Raw genomic sequence first — 21268 nt, forward strand, 5'->3', positions numbered from 1 at the left:
AGCAATGCTTAGTATCAATAACAAAGCATTATTACTGTGAAAGTTTTGCCATGCTAATATGCAAATTGTAATGTCTGGCGATAAAAATGCATTAAAAAAAATAAGTGCATTATTTCTACACAAATCTAAATAGAGGGGGAGAGAAAAAATTGTCGATTGATGATTTTTTTAAACCCCACATTACATCTGAAACTTATAACTTCTTCACCAATAAAAAAATTTTCGTATGCAGCAAAGACTAACAGAAAATTAATATTTTATACTCTACACAGAGAAAATATGCTTTTACAATAGTGCGAATGTTCAACGCTTAATTATTTTAGAAAGCTAGGATAATGCCTCAACTACGTCGAAAAATTTTTACAGTGGTAATTTTGAATAACAGGGTACTTGTTATGACTGTTTTGTTCTTTCCCTTAATTACAGCACCCCACCCCCCCCCCCAATAAAACGTGGGGAGGGACTATCCTTGGTTGAGCTGTATATACCAATAATGGGCAGTTTCAGTCTGTGCAGAATTGAAGACAACTATAATTGAAATTCGGCATAATAACAATGCTATTGTCCTCCAGGTATTAGTAAATGATAAACAACATCACGTATAACAAATCGTATACAAATGTGGCGGGTATTTTGGTTATAATCAGAAATTACTTTATTTCGATGGGATATCTTCTTCCTTTTTCACAAATGCGATTTTTTTTTTTTTTTTTTTTTTTTTTTTTTTTTGTCCAGCTGGAGCAGGGACTCCTTATAAAAATAAGTTTGGTTATCGACTTTCTAAATAAACATACAAATTCACATTGGTTGGTTTTCTTCGTGTCCAATTATAGAACAAAATCAGGGGGGGGGGCTTTATTAAAGTGGGACACATTGTATATGATGTAGGCTAACTGAGAAATCCACATCTTTATGCGCCACCACTTTCATTTAACAATAAACCAGATTATTTGGGAAAGTCTTCAATATTTCTAATCAACTTAGCAGCTTTTGTGCTTCGTAAAAAGAGCACATTTACCTTCAGGGAAATTAGAAAATATATATAATCCATTTTTTAATAAGTCTAATTTAAAACAGTTTGCCACGAGTCTAGAATAGAGAAAGCTTACTAAATGTTATATTTAAGAGCTGCACTCAGGTATAAAAAAAAGCTCTGACAAATCCGATACAACCTGAGCAGCATTCTTTAATATTGAAAGGAGAAATAAATAAAACTTCGTTGCTCGAGGCAGATAGTCCATTAAGCATTTGTTTTCTCCGTAAAGTGAAAATCGACTAATTCAACGTGACATCTGTGATTAATATCTTTAAGTGATTAGTTCAGTAACAAACAATTTTAAAGTGGTGCTTTTCTTTTTAAAAAATTACACATTTTACAAAGGGACACAAACATTTCAATTGCTATTCTAGAAACATAGCATTTATTTTCAAAATTAACAGCATTTTCTGCCTTCGCAATGACCTGTGGCACTGAAGAAGAGTGTCATAGTTTCGTTCTATTGGTATTGTAGTTAAATGAAAAGATTATATAGTATTTTATAGATCGTATCGAAACAAAACTCTTAGCTTAAATTTTATGAACATGACAATTTTTATCGATGGGATATTTTCACAAAGAAGGGATATTGAAAAATTAAAAATTTAATAAGAATTAAAAACGTGAAAAACTAATTTAACCAAAATTAAAAAACCTTAACATACTTAATTATATTTGAGAGAGAGAGAATCGAAATATAATGTAAAGGTAAAAACGGTGGCACACTTTTAAGAATGGGTTATCACTGGGAATAGAATTTGAGAAAGTTTTATAAATTTACGTAACATAAGCTTAATCGTTCCTCAACATCTTTTTCAATTTATAGCGCTGCACACAATGGTCAGAACATTACTTACGGAAATAATTAAACTTCAATTATTTCCTACTTACACAAACTATTTCATAAACATGATCATAAACAAATGTCCAAATTTACGATTCTTGAATTTTATAAAGTTAAACATTTCATATCAAACATAGTCAGAAAATATTTCCGTGAAAAAACTAGCCTTCCCTATATTGTCTTCTATTTCTTCAGCCTCTACTCAACTAAAAAATCTTATCGTAATTAAGGCTTAGGCAAGATTTGTTAAAGGCGTTGTAAAACGCAAATGAGTATTAAAGCAGACACAATAATTTGTCATAAGTATGACTTTGGTCTCTCTTATTCACATGCTAAGGTCAAAGTTTCCCACAGCTTGTTTTATAGATATAATCCCATTATTTCTATCCACCCTGCAGAGCCCGAGTACGTAATTACTAAGCTTTTTTGTAAATACCTATACTCTTCTATGAGTGGGCGGCTGTCTTTTAAAAGGATTCCTTTCAAAAGATAATTTAGAATGCCCGAAGCATCATCTTTTCAAATCCCTCTTTTGGAAAATATTGTTTTATCATTCTTTATATAGTAAATAAAAAACGAAAAAGATATGACCCATACAAATAGGGAAGTATCCCGCGATGCCAATAACAGACCTCTTTCCTTCTTTTTCAAAACTCATGCAACTGCAAATAAACTAATAATTACACCTACTGTTTCTTTCCACTCATCAACATACAAAATGTATTTTGATAATTTGGAAGCTTCAAGTATTAAAAAACCAAATGTTTTTCTTTCGGAATACATGAAATAATTTCATTAATGTAACCAGGGTTGTAGATATTTTAATCAACAAGTTATTTTTTTTTTATAAAACAATCAAGGATTTAAATCAACTGATTATTATTTAAATCAATTTATGAAAAAATATTATCATTATGTGTTTTAATTTATTTTGAAGCAAAATTATACGTTAAGTTTTTAAAAAAAATTAATACATACTTAAAATATAGGAAACAAAAAACTATATATAATTATAAAATTACACAGTGGCTTTATTTTGAGAATGCACCGGCCACTGAAAATGATTGAAATTGACCCTTATTGACAAGCAAAGATTAATCTAAAATTAATAACACAAACTGAGAATACAACCACTTTTATTTGAAAAAAAAATGTGAGAACCAAATATATAAAGAGAAATATGGAAGAGTTCAGAAAATATTAATTTTATTTCTAATCGTATTTTAAAAAAATGCTAAAAACCTTAATGGTGAGATCATTTTTTTTATATATATTACTGCAATATACGATAAAAAATTTCATTTCTTAAAAAAAAAAATTCCATTCATACATCCAAACAAATGTTGCATTGAATTCTATTAATTAAGGAATAACAACAATGATATAAATAATACACTTAAACATTTTAGTTGTCTATCATATAATCAACAATAATTATTTATAAATTGAAAAAAAAATACGCCTGTAATTGTAATAGTAATGATTTTAAATTTTCGATAAAACATATATCAAAATAACATATTAAATATTTTTATAAGTCTAATTGTTTTAATATTTTAAAAGATTTACATCTTTAAGATAAGTAAATTTATTAAAAATTTCGATTTATTTCCTTCTGCATAGTTTTCAGAAAACGTTTTAAAAACATTCTATGGTGGAAATGGTGGAGACGTATAGCGAAATCCAGAGCAATATAAGATTTTTATAAACTAGTTGCAAGTACTCAAACATATCCAGCAAGCAGTGCTACAATAGAAAGATATTTCTCAAATTTTTCCTTTGTAAAATCAAAATTTAGGAATCCTTTGACAACAATTACCCTTACAAAACTATTTTATTTTCAAGCCACGTTGAAGCAACAGAAAATAGATTTTGATGAAGATTTTATAGACTAAAGACTACAATCATGTTTAAGTGTGTAAACATGCAAGGAAATAATTGTTTTGCTTTTCATTTATTCCTGTTAATTTTACTTCACAGTATAGTATTGATTTAACTAGCTCAATTTTTTGAAATATTGAATGTTCGGTAAAAATTGCTATCAATAAACAAAAAAATCACATTTAAATTATAAGTTACCTAACTTAAATAATACAAATGTTAAAAAAAATTAATTTTTGAGATTTTTAAGCTAATTGAATATTGCATTTATTTTAAACTGGAAAACAAATAAAACCAGAACTGATTTTTTTTAATAAATTGTTTGTTTTTTTTCGTTTCTTTTCTTTAACTTACTGAGGGGAAAAAATGTAAAAACTGTGTCCATAAGTTGTTAAAGCAAATTTTATTTTTGCCATTTTGGCAAAAACCAATTTTTACTGAGTAAGCAATTTTTCCCACGAGTGCAAAATTAAACAGTTAAAATGCTGGAAATATATATATATGGGTGATTCTCCAGACTTGACATTTCCAAATCAAATTCTTAAAAATTATAAGAGCTTTAAAAAATCTAAAAAATTTCAAACTTCCTTTCATAAATCACTGAACAAAAGAAAAATAAAGGTAACACACTTTAATGATGTTAGCTAATTAATAAACCTTTCGGTTCAGAAAATACCAGGAATGTGACATTTGTTTATATGAGGCCTGTTACTAAATTCTAAAAGCAGATTCATGCTTAAGAAAGTTCTACTTCAATCAAACTAACAGAATTGAGGGAATAAACAGTGTTATAGGCACAAGACTACTAATTCTCTATTTTTCCTAAAATAATAGAAAAATTCCATTTGCCAGGAGAATGTCATAAAAAGCTAGAGACAACAAACTTTACAATGATGCACTTTAATGAGTTAAATGATTAAACGGATTCAAAAATATTATTTTAACACCATCAAATATATCTAGTTTACTTATACAATTTTAACTATTGAAATGGTGGTGTAAAATTTTTGAATGAATTAAATAAGTTTAAGGAAAAGTTTCTGACAGACCAGGAGAGTCGTTAGGTAAATTTAAATTTTTTTTTATGAAATTGTAAATGAGTAATCTTTTTTTGATACATGGGAAAAACAACTTTCTATCGCAAGCCAAATTTGTGAGAATTGTTTGGGGATGATATAGTTAGTTTTTGTAGAGTTATGAAATTAGACACAAAAAAAAAATAATCTCATAATAAGCATATATTTTTTTCCGTCACATTTGGAAAGTTGATTTTCGAAATATGAGGGGAGGTGGGGGTAGCTGCAATCTGAAAAATATGGTGACAGAAAGTTTGGATTCCTTCATGTTAATTTCACTTTTGCGTGTTTAGCTGTATCTAGAGAACTTGATAGGTGAATTAAAGAGTTGTTGCACATAATTATAAAATGCATTTATCCGAATATAATTTCAAGTAAAATAATTATTATTTATTTCATCTAGTAATAGTTGAATAGAATTTGAACTGTAAGGTATTACATTTTAAATTATGTAATTTTAAATGACAAATCATAGAATCACATTTATTTTTTGCATCTATCTATTATCAAAAGTGAAATTTAGCTAGCTGCAATTACAAAAGAACAATACATTAAATAGTTGAAGAAGTTAGTTTGCAACATGGAAAGCAAAAACTGGACACAGCTCGAAATACGTGTTCACGAGAATGCATGTTAAATGGACACAGCATAAATGCATCTTTTCAGTTTTCAACACTAATTTAACAGCTGAAAAAGGAATTAAGTGCTTTTTCTTGACTTATTTAAATAAAAATCATTATCATTACGAATCAAATTTCAGGGAGGCTAGGTATATTACATGTGTAACTTTTTAGGCGATGTATTTGTATTCAGAACTCTAAATTCCTACAACTTAAATTTTCCACCACTATTTTAAATTTATAGCACCCCAACCTTGTAAAAACAATTGTAGATCTTTGAAAAAAAAACACTAATTTAATAAAATGTGATAATAAAAGTGATTTATGCAAATGAAAGACATCACGTTGCGAAATTATTTGAATTCATTAGTTCTTTCTTCTTCTTTTTTTTTTTTTTTGCCTTAAATAAATAACAATAGTACTCACAAAAAAAGTTTGAAAAATGGAATCAAATGCTATGCCTAATTTCTTAAACACGCATTTTGAGCTGCGTCCATTTTCATAAACATATATGTTTATTTCAGTACTTAACTATTAGTTCAAATCTTTAAGAAATAATCTTATCATATGGGTTTCTGCACACCTCATCACTTAAAATAAGGACTATGATCTTAAATTTTTAAGAGAATTGTTTTAGATTTCAATTCTGACTGGAAACTAGATGGCGCTGCATCAGCATGTAGAATTTCCATTCGGTTTGATTTCGTTTTTTAATGGTATAAGTATTCTTTTGTCTAATGATGTTTGGATACTTGCACTTTATTGTTTTAAAATTATTTTAAAAGAAATTTAAGTTATCTTACAGCTAGAAAAAATAAAGCTGCAAGAAACATAATTTGTGGTTTTATTATGTTGCTTTTTACTTTAACAAAATCTACTCGCTCTCTTAATATTTTAGTTTTAAAGCCTTACAATTTTACCGCATTTTAACTTTTTTACTAATTTTGATATAGCTAAAAATTAGAATATAGTAATAGAGACTTTTTTTAAATGATTCTCAATATATCTAAAAAAAATCATGAGTTCCATTTTATTTAATATATATATATATATATATATATATATATATATATATATATATATATATATATATAATAAATAAATACAAGAAAACACGAAGAAAGTTAAGAAAAGTTCCGTTTTTTTTTTTTTATAAACTGTTTATTTTTTTACTTATTATTCCCCCCCCCCTTTTTTTCATATGTCTATAATTTTTCTTTGATTTATCTTCATTTTGAACATATATATATATATATATATATATATATATATATATATATATATATATATATATATATATATATATATATATATATATATATATATATATATATATACAGGAATGAATTGTTGAAAACAAATGACCAATATTAACTAATTAAATTCTAACTAGAATCAATTTTTAAAGGGAAAAAAACATAAATTACAATTATTTAAAATACATATTAAATAAAGTCATTTTTTATGCTTTTTAAAAGATAGTAAGCACTAGAAAGGTTTTAGAAAAGAGAAGGTTTTTAAAGAAATAAAGCAAGCAAAAGAAAAATCACTTTTAATAACTTACATTGAATGATAATATATTAGCTCACTAGAACATAACACAGTTTGTGAAAACTGCTTAAGATATAAATACTATATTAATTAATATTAACTATATTAATTAATATTAACTATATTAATTAATATTAACTATATTAATTAATATTAACTATATTAATTAATATTAACTATATTAATAAATATTAACTGTGCTAACACCATAGCTTGTATAATAATTCATAAGAAAAAACTTGGAAATTAATTGCAGTTGTTTAGTGAAAGTAATCAATAATACAAATTACAAATCTGCTTATTTAACAAAAAACAATAACTTCACTTCCATAGTTTACCTACTTCATAGTTTATTTACTCAGAGACATGAACAGAAATATGTGATTGGCCATGACAATATAAATTTTAGTCAATAATTACAAAGCTCCTAAAATCAAGTAGGCTTGAATATACAGTTTTTATAGCAAAAGAGACAGAATTGGCTAAACTGAGCCTAACATAAGCAACATCATGTATTCCACTATATTTATCAAATAGTGTTTGTAAACTTAGTCAAACACAAAAATAAAAATTATAACCATAAAATTAGGAAAGATCACTAAAATTATCACTAAAGCTTCTCCAGACTGTAAGTCTGTGGTTGTCTGCGCCCATAGAAATAAGAGTGAACCCACAAATGGACAGAAGAAATGCTATGGAAAGGTTTCTCTATTGCTAAATTTGCACACAACCTGAGTACATTAATTAGCCAATTTGTTTTCTGCATTGCTTTTAAACCTAATTTAACAGCATATATAATGTTTTTTTTTTTGGCACAAACCTACAAATCAAAACAACAAACCACACACCCTATTTTCAGAGATTTATCTTCATAACCACATTAGCTATTCTAAAGAGGGTCAGATGTTTGTAGTTGTTCTCAAGATGGCAAGACAGTACCTTTGAAATGAGAAAAACTTCCAAGTGCATTTGGTAAAATACAATGGACAACAACATTACAAAAATGACTTTTTTAAAAGCATATTAAAAAAACTCATAGAAACGGTACACTAAGAGGTGCCTTTTCAAATTGATCCAAGAAATTTACATATTTTGCCAATTGGAAGCTTACAGGCAAGTAATAAAAGCAATGCATAACCACTATTTCTTTTTTTAAAAAAAAGCAATAAAAAATCAATGTACAAACTCCAAAGTTAACTTGCTTAAATTTCCCAAAATGTCCACTCCACAAAATGTTCTTTATCCACTCAAATCTTCAATTATTACAATTCTTATTTCAAAAGTAACGAAAAGAACTCAGAAAGATTAATTAAAAAAAAGGCAGAAAGATTCAGAAACATAAAATTAACATAACTTTATTAAAAATAAACAATATAACAATAATAAGAGTATACTTTTACTAATAAATAAATTTACTTGGATTCAAAGTGGTCACCATTTGCAACTATGCAGAGGCACAAATGATTATAAAAATTTTCAGCAATGGGCTGCAAGTTTTCTATCATTAAACTATCCTATTCCCACCAAAACAATTGCTTTAGAGAGTCCAAACTTTTGTGAAGAGAGCAAACGAATAATCCTTGTTGAATTTCCTTGCTTAAAAATATCTAAAATAGCAGATCTTTTGCGTGATACAGTAAAAAATCCAAAAAACCATTACATAAACTAAGAGATATATTATAAAATATTCCAGAATTAAAGTGGTAGAGAAAGAGAAATAAATACACAAATTCAAAAAAAAAAATTAGTTAACTTCAATTTTATGATGTAATAATTTTATCCGAGTTTCTTATATCACACTCTGTAGCATTGATTCTACAATGAAAATTAATTACTTCGATTCGAACACTGACCTATAAAAATTAAGGTTTGAAAAATCAGGAGAACTTGATAGAGTAGTTTAGTAAGGAGTCCAAATACATAACAGAAAAGTTTGATAAGAAATAATGTGTGCGTAAAAGTAGTGTCAGGAATAAATACTTCTGTCTCGTAGTGTGAGGAAGGAAACTTCAATAAAGCCAGTTGATAAAGTAAGAAGTAGGTTATATCAACTAAAATGTATGACTATATACAGCATTCATAAGCTAAATAGCTTCATTAAATGATTACTGCACAAATTAATTTGACACAAAATTTGCGATAGCTGTAAACATCTACTATAAGGACATTGGCCCATCATTAAATGAGGATACCAACTTTACAGTAAAGTAAAAAAGAAGTCTAAAATTTTCTAATTGAGAAGTTGTTTAGTATAAGGAATCAATAATACAAATCTTCTTATTTGCCAAAATATGACATTCATTTTACAAAAGATTTCCAGTAACACTGAAATTTCATAACTTATCTACTCAGATACATGAACACAAATACCTGATTGGTTATGACATACAAATTTTAGTCAATAATTACAAAGCTTTTAAGAACAAGTAAACTGGAATTTATAGTTTTTATGGCACAAGATACAGAATCAGCTAAACTGTGCAAAACATAAACAATATTATGTACTTAAGGCATGAAAATAGTACTTGAAAAGAAATTCAAACGACTCGAAACGTTTGAGTCGTTTTTCACTTGAAAAGAAATTCAAGTTCTAAGAGAATGTAAAAATTAATGTCAATGAACAAATATTTTCAGTCACCTCAAACATCAATTATGATAAAAGATCCAACATTACTCCAATTTCATTCTTACATAAATTAGCTAATCAGATATGCACAATAACTCGAAAAAATAATTACAATGCCAATTTAATGGACAGCACATTTGAAGATACGGCTTTGTAATATTTTCCACAATATGGGATGCGAAATAAGTTATTTTGTATTAATTTTTGTATTTGTTTAAAAATTAAGCCTCCTTTCTAAAAATATGAAAACACTTTTGTTTCCAATACATACTAACACTTTCTTAAAAAAAATAATAAGTCAAATAATGAGATAGTTCAGCTATTGCTATATATTCAGTTTTACTAAGTTACAATTCGGGTTGCAATTAAATATGTCCTTAAAAATTTTCTATAAATATAAATAGTTGCAAACAAATAATTACCAAAAAATAACAATTACAAAAAACCTTTTTTTTTTTTTACTTTACATGTAAATATTGATATTCATGTATTTAGAATATTATTTTATGGCCAAAATCAAATCACACTTTAACAAAAAGCATGAAAAAAATGACTTCTCAACAATCAGGAAAAAAAATTAAAACAACTGAGCAATAAAAAAAAAAACAGGGAGCAGATTAAATGGAAAAAATTCATTAAAGAAAATGCAAAAAAAAAAAAAATAATAATAATAGAAACATACTGTAGCAGGCTTATTATGACATAAGAAATATTGGAGGCACTGCTTGACCCCAATACAACAGAGCAGCAAGACTAAATTGGCAGGGTCATATGATAAACTTAATAGTTTGAGTTGAATTTACAATATGAATATAATAAAACCTAAATATTGTTCAAGCTAACATGAAAGACCTAAAGCATCTAATTTAATTAGCATATTCAAGAACTAATCCTTAGACAGTTGTTGACTAAAAAAATAGAAAAAAATACAAATTAAAATGCCACAATGAGTACTGACTATCTAACAATTATTTATAAATTAATGTCATTATGTAATTTCAATGATTAATTTATTTCTATTCTAACCTAGCAAACTAAACCTTTAAAAAATTTTATGAATAATAAAACCAAAGTTTGTCTTTATGCTTTATTTATTAAAAAAAGAGCTATGCTTTATTTATTAAATATGTGGCATAAAAAAAGTTTTTTATTTGCATAGAATTTGCATAACCAATTTGTGGAACAAACAAGTACAATTTTTTTTATTGCATTTTTAGATTATAAATATTATTTGACATTAAAATTAGAATTTTATTTTTACTTTTTTAATGAAGATTTTCTTTCAATTTACAAATAGCATTAATTTAAATATAAAATATTTTATTTTATTTATTGAGTTTTTTTCAGTTACTAGATATTATTTTATTAAATAATAATTAAATAAATTATTTTATATAATAATGTAATAATTAAATCTTTCAATAAAAGGATATTGGTTAGAATAATTTCTATTAACAGTGGCTATAATAAATAAAATTAAATTTTTAAATATTTTCAAAATTTACTCAGTCTTTTCGTTGAATTCCGAACAATTTTGAAAATATATTTGAAAAAAAAATATTCCATTATTTAATTGAGTATCTTATTTATCAAAAACTAAAAACAATATTTTATTAGGAACACATTTCGCAAAACAAACAATTATTCATTACTTTTACACTAATTTTAGTGAGGGCTAATATATTACACTAGTATAATTGCAATAAAATTTATTGTAATAAGCTGTAGTGTTAATTAAATCATCAAGATCTGGATAAAAACAAACTGGATTAAAAACTATCAACATATCTAGAACAGATTTGATTTTAGAAAAGTTTTTTTTTTCTTTCACCACCAAATAGAATAAAAAAAGACAAGCTTTTTATAATTGGGCACTAGCACCTCAAGAAGAAGAACTCCCATACCCTAACATATGACGTCAGAGCCAGCTAATATTTATCAGAAAAATGGAATATTAAAGTTGCGCTAAGTGTCTCTACATAAGTTAGAATGTTAATTAACGATAAGTTAATTAAATACAGAGCTGTATCGCACATCAAATTAATTTAAATAATGTTCTTTCTCGTCTACTTCTTTTACTTAACTTGTATTTATTATTTGTTTATGTATTTTATTGCATAAAAGTAGATAAAAATTAATACAAATTATGTATTTTCAAATTTAATTTTAAACTAATGTCAAATTAATTTAAATATTTTTCTTTCTCGTCTATTTCTTTTACTTAACTTAGATTTATTATTTGTTTATGTATTTCATTGTAACTGTGATAGATATTTTTGTTTCGTGTACCTGGCAACTTCGAAGCATAATTAGTTTGTTTATGTTCCACATGGCTCAATGCCTGTCTTTGTGTTAAGTATCTGTACAAATATATAGCGAAAGAATTTAAATCTTTCAGATTCTTTGTGAAAGAATTTAGAATGTGTCACTTAAGAGAATGGATACTTAACTGGCTTAACCTACTTGAAATAGAATGGATAGAACAGTTGCTAACGTAAATAAATGTCATGTTTCAACAACCAATCAGAATCAAAAATACCCACACTACATCACTTGCAGGTATCCCATTGTAAAATGTTTGTTAAACATAGGTTATAAAAAATACTTAAAAATCCGATAGCAGAACTTACGAAAACAATCTGCAGCGTCAACTTCAAATCAAAATTCGTCTGCTACCCAAGCTCAATCGAGTGAGGACTAAAATTGTGAAATTTAGGTGTACCAAAATTTAATTTGCAATTAGTAGATAAAAATTAATACAAAATATGTATTTTCAAATTTAATTTTAAACTAACGTAATGACGCTTAAATAAAAAAAAAAAAGATGGAATAAAACCGTAGTTAAAATAGCTAAATAACTATAAGAGAAAAAATTAATACCAAGTTCAAATTTTATAGAATAAATGTCTCTAAGATATATCACTCCAGATAAAACTTTTTCAGATCATTGTTAGGAAAATTTGGCTTAACCAAACATACATATTGCGAAATTTACACTTATAAACAAAGGATAAATAACATACAAACTAAAAACTAAACAAAACTATATGCTTTTCCATTTAATTTGAAAATTACACCATACTTTAAAAGAAAAATGAAATAAATCCCTACTTAAAGCTTCTGGGCATCAAATTAGAATCAAACCAAAATTTTAAAAGGCGCAGTTTTTTAAAATTTTGGTAATAAAAATAACACTTTTAAAAGAAAAAATATTATTTTCATCACTTTTATTTAAATATGTTTTTACAAATTATAAATATATTTTAGGTAATAAATTATATCAGAGCCCATAATAATCATTATATCAGAGCCCATTGTTGAAGCATTTCCTGCAGGCTGCGCCAGTCTGTAGAATCATTTTGGGTCAATTTAGTTATTCAGATTTGGAAAAGGGGATATACCTCATGAATGATGATAGAAAAGAAAATTTTTAGCATTTTCACTTGATTTCTATTTTATTCGTCATTTATTTCAAAAGAGAGAGAGAGAGAAAAAATGGACATTGTCACGCTAGCAGTTAATTATTATTTTCTTTTTCTTCTTTTTTTTTGAAATCTTAGGAAAAAGAAATCAGCTGCAGAGATGGCGTGATAATCTGCAGCATCTGCTGCTGTGCTAGAAGGTTTCTACTACCGGACATCTAGGCTACTTTTGATAAAGATGATCATTCAATAGAATCTAATACCAAATGTTATTGTGTTGCTGTTGCACGCCCCCATTAGCCAGCAGTGCTAGACCAGGTCCATGACGTTATACACCCTCAAAAAATCCAACACCGTCAATGGATCATCTTCTAAATCCTGTTTGGTGAGCCCCAGGCAGGCGAGGATGTAGAGTGACAGATGTCACTGGGTCTGTCTGCAGGACGCCAAATTCAAAAAACATTTTTCTTTTAAAAGGAATCACTTATCAGATTTAATTGAAATATTTATATAGTCTACGCTATTTAGTACAACCCCCAATAGTGTAGCCCTTCCATTATAACGACTACAATATGATGAGTCCCCCTTGCAGTTCTGCAAACCTGATGCTATTTTAATACTCATTAAAATGTCCTAACTAAACTGTTAAATGCAGTATAGCGACCAATTTTTTTTTTTAATTCTAAAAAAAAATCACTCCAAAAACAGGTGTTAGGCATTTTTACACATTTAAAACTAACATTTTTCCACTGACAATGAGTGAATAACAAAAATATAGAGAAAATATTCAAAGCACTATGTATTTTGATGTTACCGCGAAATAAACATGAAACAATTTGAATTCTCTACAAATGTAGAAAGAGGAAAAGGACCTCCTATTATAAACATAGGAGGTCCTGAGTGCAATCTAAGATCGAAAGAATTGTACAATATGGATTACTTAATATTATAAAGATTTTGAAATATATATTGCAATGTCATTTAGAAATTAGAGTTTCCTGTATAATCATATAAATTTTTCAAAATTTGTTTCAAAGGGGCTATATATTTATCAATAATATTTGACTTGTTCGAAATGTTTTTTTTTTTTTTTGGAAGTGCTGTAAGATATAGTTTATCTTAGAGTTAAAACATGTGATATTATTTGCATTCTTTTTTATTTAAGTTTTGCCCAGTTCTCTGAATGTATGTTATTTAGAAAAATGGCTGCTCCTAACCACTAAAATGCTATATGCTCAGAGTGGAAGTTATAAAGTTTAAAAGTGGATAGAAAAATCACACAATCTGCTAAGTTATTCAAGATTCCTACAAACACTTTCTTTATAATAATTAAAAATCGTTGTGTAATTTTAAGGGCAGAAAAACTAAGTGTTCTAATTTCATGACAACATTCTCGTGAAGGAAAATTTAAAAATCTAAAAAAGCACCGAATGACTGGCTTAAGTTCAAACTCAATATTAAATGTATTTTTAGCAATTTAATGTACAATATTAAACAATACTTTTATTTTATTATACTTTATTATGTTTTACTTTATGACTTTATTTTATTATTACTTTATTTTACTTTATTATATTTTACTTACTATACTTTTACATAAAAAAAACTGTATTGATTGAATTTCATAATTCTATTTAAAATGTAGCATGTTTTTGAAAATATAAATCCAGTATTTTTGAAATTACAAGTAAATATTTGCACTAACATTATGTTGTCACTATATAGGGACCTCACATTACAACGTTTGCATGTCATAACGCCCATTTTAATTTGAACTTTAGGGGTCGTTATATCAAGCGTTGACTGTATTATACGCACAAAAAAAACATTTATTAGATATTTTTCTTGATTTTTAACATTTTAAGGGGACTAATTTCGTTTATTCATATGTTCACTCTGCTGGTTAAACCAACAAGGTAACCTAGAGAGTTTTATAGAACCATTAAAATAAATTAAACAAAACTAAAATAAGGTGACCAAAATGATAAATAGATAGTAGAAAAAGCCAAAAAAATTACATTTCGAAAAAAATATTAAATCAGGCTTCTTGTTGGTTATCTGTAACCATATTATTTGCCATATTTGGTGTTACACATTGATCAGCCTTTTATTTACAAAATAAAAATTAGCAATTAGCCTACAATTAAGCTTATAAACATGCTTGGAAACACGATACCATAGAATATCAGGAAAGTAACAAATTAGATTTCATGCAATAAAACAAACAATGAAATTAACTTAGTGGTTTAAAATCGTCACACGTACAATAAGCAACACTAAAGCCCACGGTGACTTTCTAATTAGAAAAATGATAAGATCTCCAGCAATTTGTTTGTTACCACCCATGGCTCGAAATTAATGGCTGTCTGATACAGAACCTATAAAATTTTACTCAAATTATCCCAAAATAATTATGAGTATTATCCCAGACCAGCAATCGATATCAAGGAAATGGTAAACAGTTTCGATTTTCAGTTTTGAGGTTTGGTTTGTGTTATTAATACAAAATAGGATTTTTCAACACAATTGTGAGCCATACACATTCATTGAATTTTAATTTTTCATTTTAGTAGCTTTTCTAACCAAATAATTTATTAAAGACTTGCAAATGGACCAGTGAAAATTTTTATGGACCAAAAATGACTTACAGTCACTGGCCCATGAAGCAGTAGTAACTAAATTTTCTTAATTTTTGCCTCTGCCATCCATACTCTACTTTTTCAAAATTGAAATTTAATTTTCCAATATTATAAAGACATGCACACCACTGTAACTAAAATAATAACACTGCATTAAAATTACATAATAATAAACTTCAGAAAAATACGGCAAAAGAATATAAATAAATAAAAATATTAACAAAAGCAGACTTATATACTGCTCAAGACATAATAGATCACATTTGCATGCAAAAAGTTAAATGTAGTATAGCAAAAGTGATTTTTCAGCTCTACAGATTTATAAATGTATACATTTTATTTTACCTAATTGTGAGAAAAAGACAGTAGCACAAAGGTGATTGATGTTGGCAGAACGTAGTATCAATAAATCAATATAGGAATATCTCCCATCGCAACATAAAACTCGGTATCCAAAACAAGATTTTATGGTCCAGAATAAAAAATCATGTTAAGTCATAGAATTCAAATTCATAATTTAGATAGCAAAAATATAAATAAGTACTTCAATAAGATGTATAAACTTCTGTGATAGAGCAACCACACAAAACCAAAAGCCATCTTTGTTTGATTTTGAACACCAAGTAATCGACTCAAAAGATTTATCTGTACACATATACTGAAGATTTAGAATATTGGAGGGGAAGAAATTTTGAATATTTCAGTCACTGGCCCATGAACCAGTAATTGAAAGATATAACTAGTAGTACACATTTTCACTGGTCTGTTTCCAAGTATAGACCTTTTTAAGACAATGTTTATGTAAATTTAAATGAAAAACTATACAAAGAATACAAAAGGTTCACAATTATGATGATAAATACGATTTAGTGACAATAACACAAACCAAAACACGAAGCTGAAAATCATAAAACCAAAAGAATATACCACTTCTTTACAATATTTATTTACCCTGGAAACCACTTATAATGTACAGTGGCTCTAGAAAAATTTTAGATGTCCTGAATCAACGAATGACCCTTAATATTGAGGTCAGTATGATATGTTGTTATAAACATATCACATGAGTGAGTAGGATAATACTTTAAATACAGTAGATTCTGAACTAAACAATAAAATATTTTAATAAAAACTATTAAGACTAAAGTTTTAAAGTTAAACATAATTACATTCAGTTGCCTACCCAGAAATATGTTTATAAGAACATAAATGATAATTACACAACAAATTTAAAAGCTTTTTCATGTGTTTACATACATGACAGCTCTAAAAAATTAAAATTATATCAATCGAATTATATAACTAAGTTATTTGGCTCAATACCAATATTTTTGGTTATTTTATAAAGACAGCTAGCATATAATCAAAGTGATAACAGTTACAAATTTTAAATAACAATCAGAAACTAAGATTAAAACTCTAGACTTAAACCAGTATTCCTCTTATGCACTAATCAGGATACACGAGAAAATTGGCATTAAAATTCTATAACCAATACTAAACGACATCAAAGATGAATACATAACACCAGTAAATAATATTTTAAATTGTCCTTAATTGCCATATTTAAATGCTTGTTTTATCTCAACAAAATGGTAAACAATAAAGTCGACGAGAAAAAATTCAACTTTAATTTTGAAAAAAAAAACAACAAAACGTTAGTGTTACAACCAGAAACAAAGTAATACAACCAAAAACATGATGGTATGAGATATTTAAACCGTAAATCTACTATATTTAAGGAAAAATAAAATGAAATCAATTATCTATATTAAGTCATAAATATGCTAGCATGAACCAAAAGTATTCATATGCTGAATTTATATAGATTATTTTATAATAATACAAATGTAGGGATGTTTCCAACTGGAAATATAAACAATTCACTAGTTAATCGAGTTGAGATGATATTGGTACTGAAAGTTGCATATTTTATGCTAGCAGACGATATTACATGACAGGGAAAATAATGTAAACAATGAGGGCTAGCTGATTTTTTGATATCGTTATATTATCAGAATCTAAAATTTAGAATACTTGAAGGATTAATAATCAATAATAATTGATCATAGCATCTTGCCTAATAACAATATGATGATTAGCTGACTACGATTTTGAAATACTGACCTTGGTAACTGAATCCAATATTTTGATCATGTTATGTTTTCGACAAGGATAATGAACAAATGCCGGAGACTCGAAATGAAACTTTAACATGTACGTTAAGAAGTAAAAAATAAAAAGATTTCTTATTAAGGAATCTAAAAACGATATTGGAAATACGGGGTATCGATTTATTTTTTAATTTAATTATTATTTGGTTGGAATACTAAGTCGGCTTCAAAGGTAAGATGATTGATTTCTATTTATCATGCAATCATAGTGTTTCTTTGGTGATAGTATTTGATGTTTCCAGGTAGAATGCGTATTAAAGGACAATAATATTTGTTCCTTATCATTGGGATTATACCTGGAAACATTTAAAAGCTGTCCCACTGACCTGAGTTTCTGCAGCTTCAGTCAAGGGGGTTTGGGTGTTGGCTGCTACCCATGCCTCTGCAAAGGTTTCCATAGCAGATTGGAAATCCATCGCACCGGGCCTAAGATTTATCACATGGAATGTTTACATTGACCACGAGGAAACTTCGTCCTGCCCTGACCCTTCAACACACTGCTAGTATTTCGAATCATGACGCCTTGTTGACTAAAGACCGTTTCGTCAACTCCCATACAAAACGCATGTTCAGAAAAAAAAGAGTTCCAGTCATTCGTATACTTTCCATCTTTCTCTCAGAAGTTCGGATTAGCATAGTCTTTTCATCATCTAATGAGGTTAATCCTGTTTGTTACTACTAATTTAGTTTCTTTTTGCTCAATGAATAAAAAGTAAATAGAGAGAGTAAGCTGAATGGAAGTGTAAGGATACAAATAGAACGAAGAGAGCAGGCTCGTGGCGCTTATCGGCGACCCGCCCTCTAGTATACTACTATGTCTACAAGATGAGAGAGAGGGTTGCTACATTTATTACTTTTTATTGGCGTCTTACTTAATAATAAATTGAAAATGCTCTAAGAAAGAAAAAAAAAATTTTTTTTTAATTGATCAAGTACTCAGTGTAATATTTTTATTAAAAGTTTTTTCTTAAAATTGCAACTATGTTGCTTTAAGATAAATATTTAAAAAAAATTCAATTAAATAAATTAACAAAATATGATAGCCCTAAGTTATTCAAATATATTTTTATTGCTCTAGTAACTGAAATAATTTTTTTATTAGAATTCATTAAATAATTTTTTGAATAAATATTTATAGTTGTGAACTTAGTTTTAAATGTATACAGATCTGCGAGGCAAAGTAAGACGATGATAAAAAATAAATAAATATTTTTTTATTTAAATTAAGATAAAGAAAAAAGAATTGTTAATTTAACTGAATCTATTCTATTTTCTAAATGCTCAGTGATGTAAAAAATTTAATTCTTTCTATTTGTTTTATTTATTTATTTAAAAAAAACTACTCACATAGAATTAATAATTACAAAAGAAATTCACTCGAAGTTTAAAAGGCTAATTACGACCAAAATTACTTTTAATTTTTCATTTAATTTATTATTTAATTTTGAAGCAATTGAAAAAAAATTAAATGGTTTAGGATAGACAAATTTTGAATTTATATATATAATCAAAATACAGCGGGAGGACAAAATGAAACACTTTTAGAGTAATACATCTTCAAGAAATACACAAAGAATTTTTTTTATAAATTTATAAGTGTTTAGGTAATGCGATTTCTCATACTTATCAATAAAGCTTTTAGAGGATTGAGGGACCAAGAATATACTACAAACGAGAATAATGTTTTTAAACACCCTATGCCAAAATGTAGCAATAAATTTGTAACAATTATTTTGGCTATTATGTGCAATAAATTTCACAAAATTTCGTAACCCTAACTTAAATATTTATGGAAATATGGACATTTTTATAAAAAAAAATTATATATATATATATATATATATATATATATATATATATATATATATATATATATATATATATATATATATATATATATATATATATATATATATATATATACATATATATATATATATATATACGTTTTTTTGCTGTAACTTTAAAAATGTTCAATAAAATTAACAAAATTTTTAGGGCAATTTAAAATTAATTGCAAAATTTTTGTTTCAAAATTTTGAAAAATGTTTTTTTTTTTTTTTTTTTTTTTTTTAAACTGTGTAATATTTAATTAAAGTAGTTCTTTCATACTGCGCATGCGCGGGAAGAAAATGAACATTTTATTTTCATAATTTTGTAGTGAATTGTATTTGATAATTAATGAAAAAAGTCAGTTTGCAATATCTTAAAAATTTAAAAAGTTTCAAGCAATTTTCTAAGTTGTTTTTGCACTTTTTAGGAGAAACTCAAAATGATAAGGGGTTTTCTACAAAAATTATTTTGTATTACTAAGAAAAAGAAAGTTAAATATCAAATGATAATAAATTACAATAAACGTTCATACACCAAAATATGATTGTATGAGGAAAGAAAACATGCGAAAGAAAATATTTTTTTAAGGGGGATGATCCCCAACAAAGCCGGTGTCATTTATGTTATTTTAAAAAGTGCAAAAACTACTTAGAAAATTGTTTGAAAATTTTTAAATTTTCAAGATATTTAAATCTAACTTGTTAACTTAATCAAGATATTTAAATCTAAAAATTTCCATATTTTCATAAATATTTATGCTAGGTTTAATAAATTTTGTGCAATTATTGCATATAAAAGCAAAAAATATTTTTACAAATTTTAAATCTATTGCTACATTTTTTGGCATAAGGTGTTCAAAAACACTATGTTTATATATATATATATATATATATATATATATATATATATATATATATATATATATATATATATATATATAAACATTAAAAGTCTATAAATTCTTAATGCAAATGTGAATATTTAGATGCATTGTAGATGTGTATTTAATCAAAACTGTGAGTTACAGTATTTAACGTAATAATTTTTAAAAAAAGTTAATGTTATATTGAGATTTAAATAAAGGAATGAAAAACTAAGAAATTAAAATAATAATTTTTATTTATTTTTACATCTGCGTACACTAAGAAATCTGCAAATTAATACAAGCAAAAATATATTTTTTTTTTATAATTCAAAAAACTTACTGATCATTTCATAAAGGATTGAAAAATAATCAAAAATATTTATGCGTAAAAAAGTTTTTGGACAACATTATTTGAAATAAAGTTTTGTTTCCCTTGTTCCCCCTGTCAAGCTATTAGTTGCGGAGATATGGTTGGAAGCACAAAAACAAACCGTAGTAAACAAGTGATTAAACCATTGATGCCACCCCTTCACGCAATTCGTTCGTGGGTGCTGCATTCATCAAAATTATTTTTATTTGGAAAAAAAAGCACATTTTCATGCCTAATTAATTAAGAAAATTACATCAAAAACCCTTAGAGATATATCTAAAATACCCGCATCTTTAAAAACTTGAAACCAAATTGATTATTAAAAGTCTCG

At 26.5% G+C, this 21268-nt stretch overlaps 2 protein-coding genes across 3 annotated transcripts in view; one reads left to right on the forward strand and one right to left on the reverse strand.

The window, feature by feature from the left end:
* LOC107456902 (homeobox protein dve-1) overlaps positions 1–18690 on the reverse strand; it is a 165584-nt gene extending 146894 nt beyond the window's left edge. For both annotated transcript variants that reach the window (XM_021145060.4, XM_021145059.4), the window contains exon 1: positions 18196–18690. In XM_021145060.4, the coding sequence (XP_021000719.1) occupies positions 18196–18285 (90 nt within the window). In that variant the 5' untranslated portion in view covers positions 18286–18690. The remainder of the gene's footprint in view (positions 1–18195) is intronic.
* Positions 17826–21268, forward strand: part of LOC107453665 (cytosolic purine 5'-nucleotidase) — a 136599-nt gene continuing 133156 nt past the window's right edge. The window contains exon 1 of the mRNA XM_071187383.2: positions 17826–18041. The gene's annotated coding sequence lies outside the window, so the exon portion shown is untranslated. The remainder of the gene's footprint in view (positions 18042–21268) is intronic.

This window comes from Parasteatoda tepidariorum, chromosome 11 (assembly GCF_982258835.1).
Source record: "Parasteatoda tepidariorum strain Cologne lab strain chromosome 11, Ptep-v5.0, whole genome shotgun sequence".
Taxonomy (NCBI): Eukaryota; Metazoa; Arthropoda; class Arachnida; order Araneae; family Theridiidae; genus Parasteatoda; species Parasteatoda tepidariorum.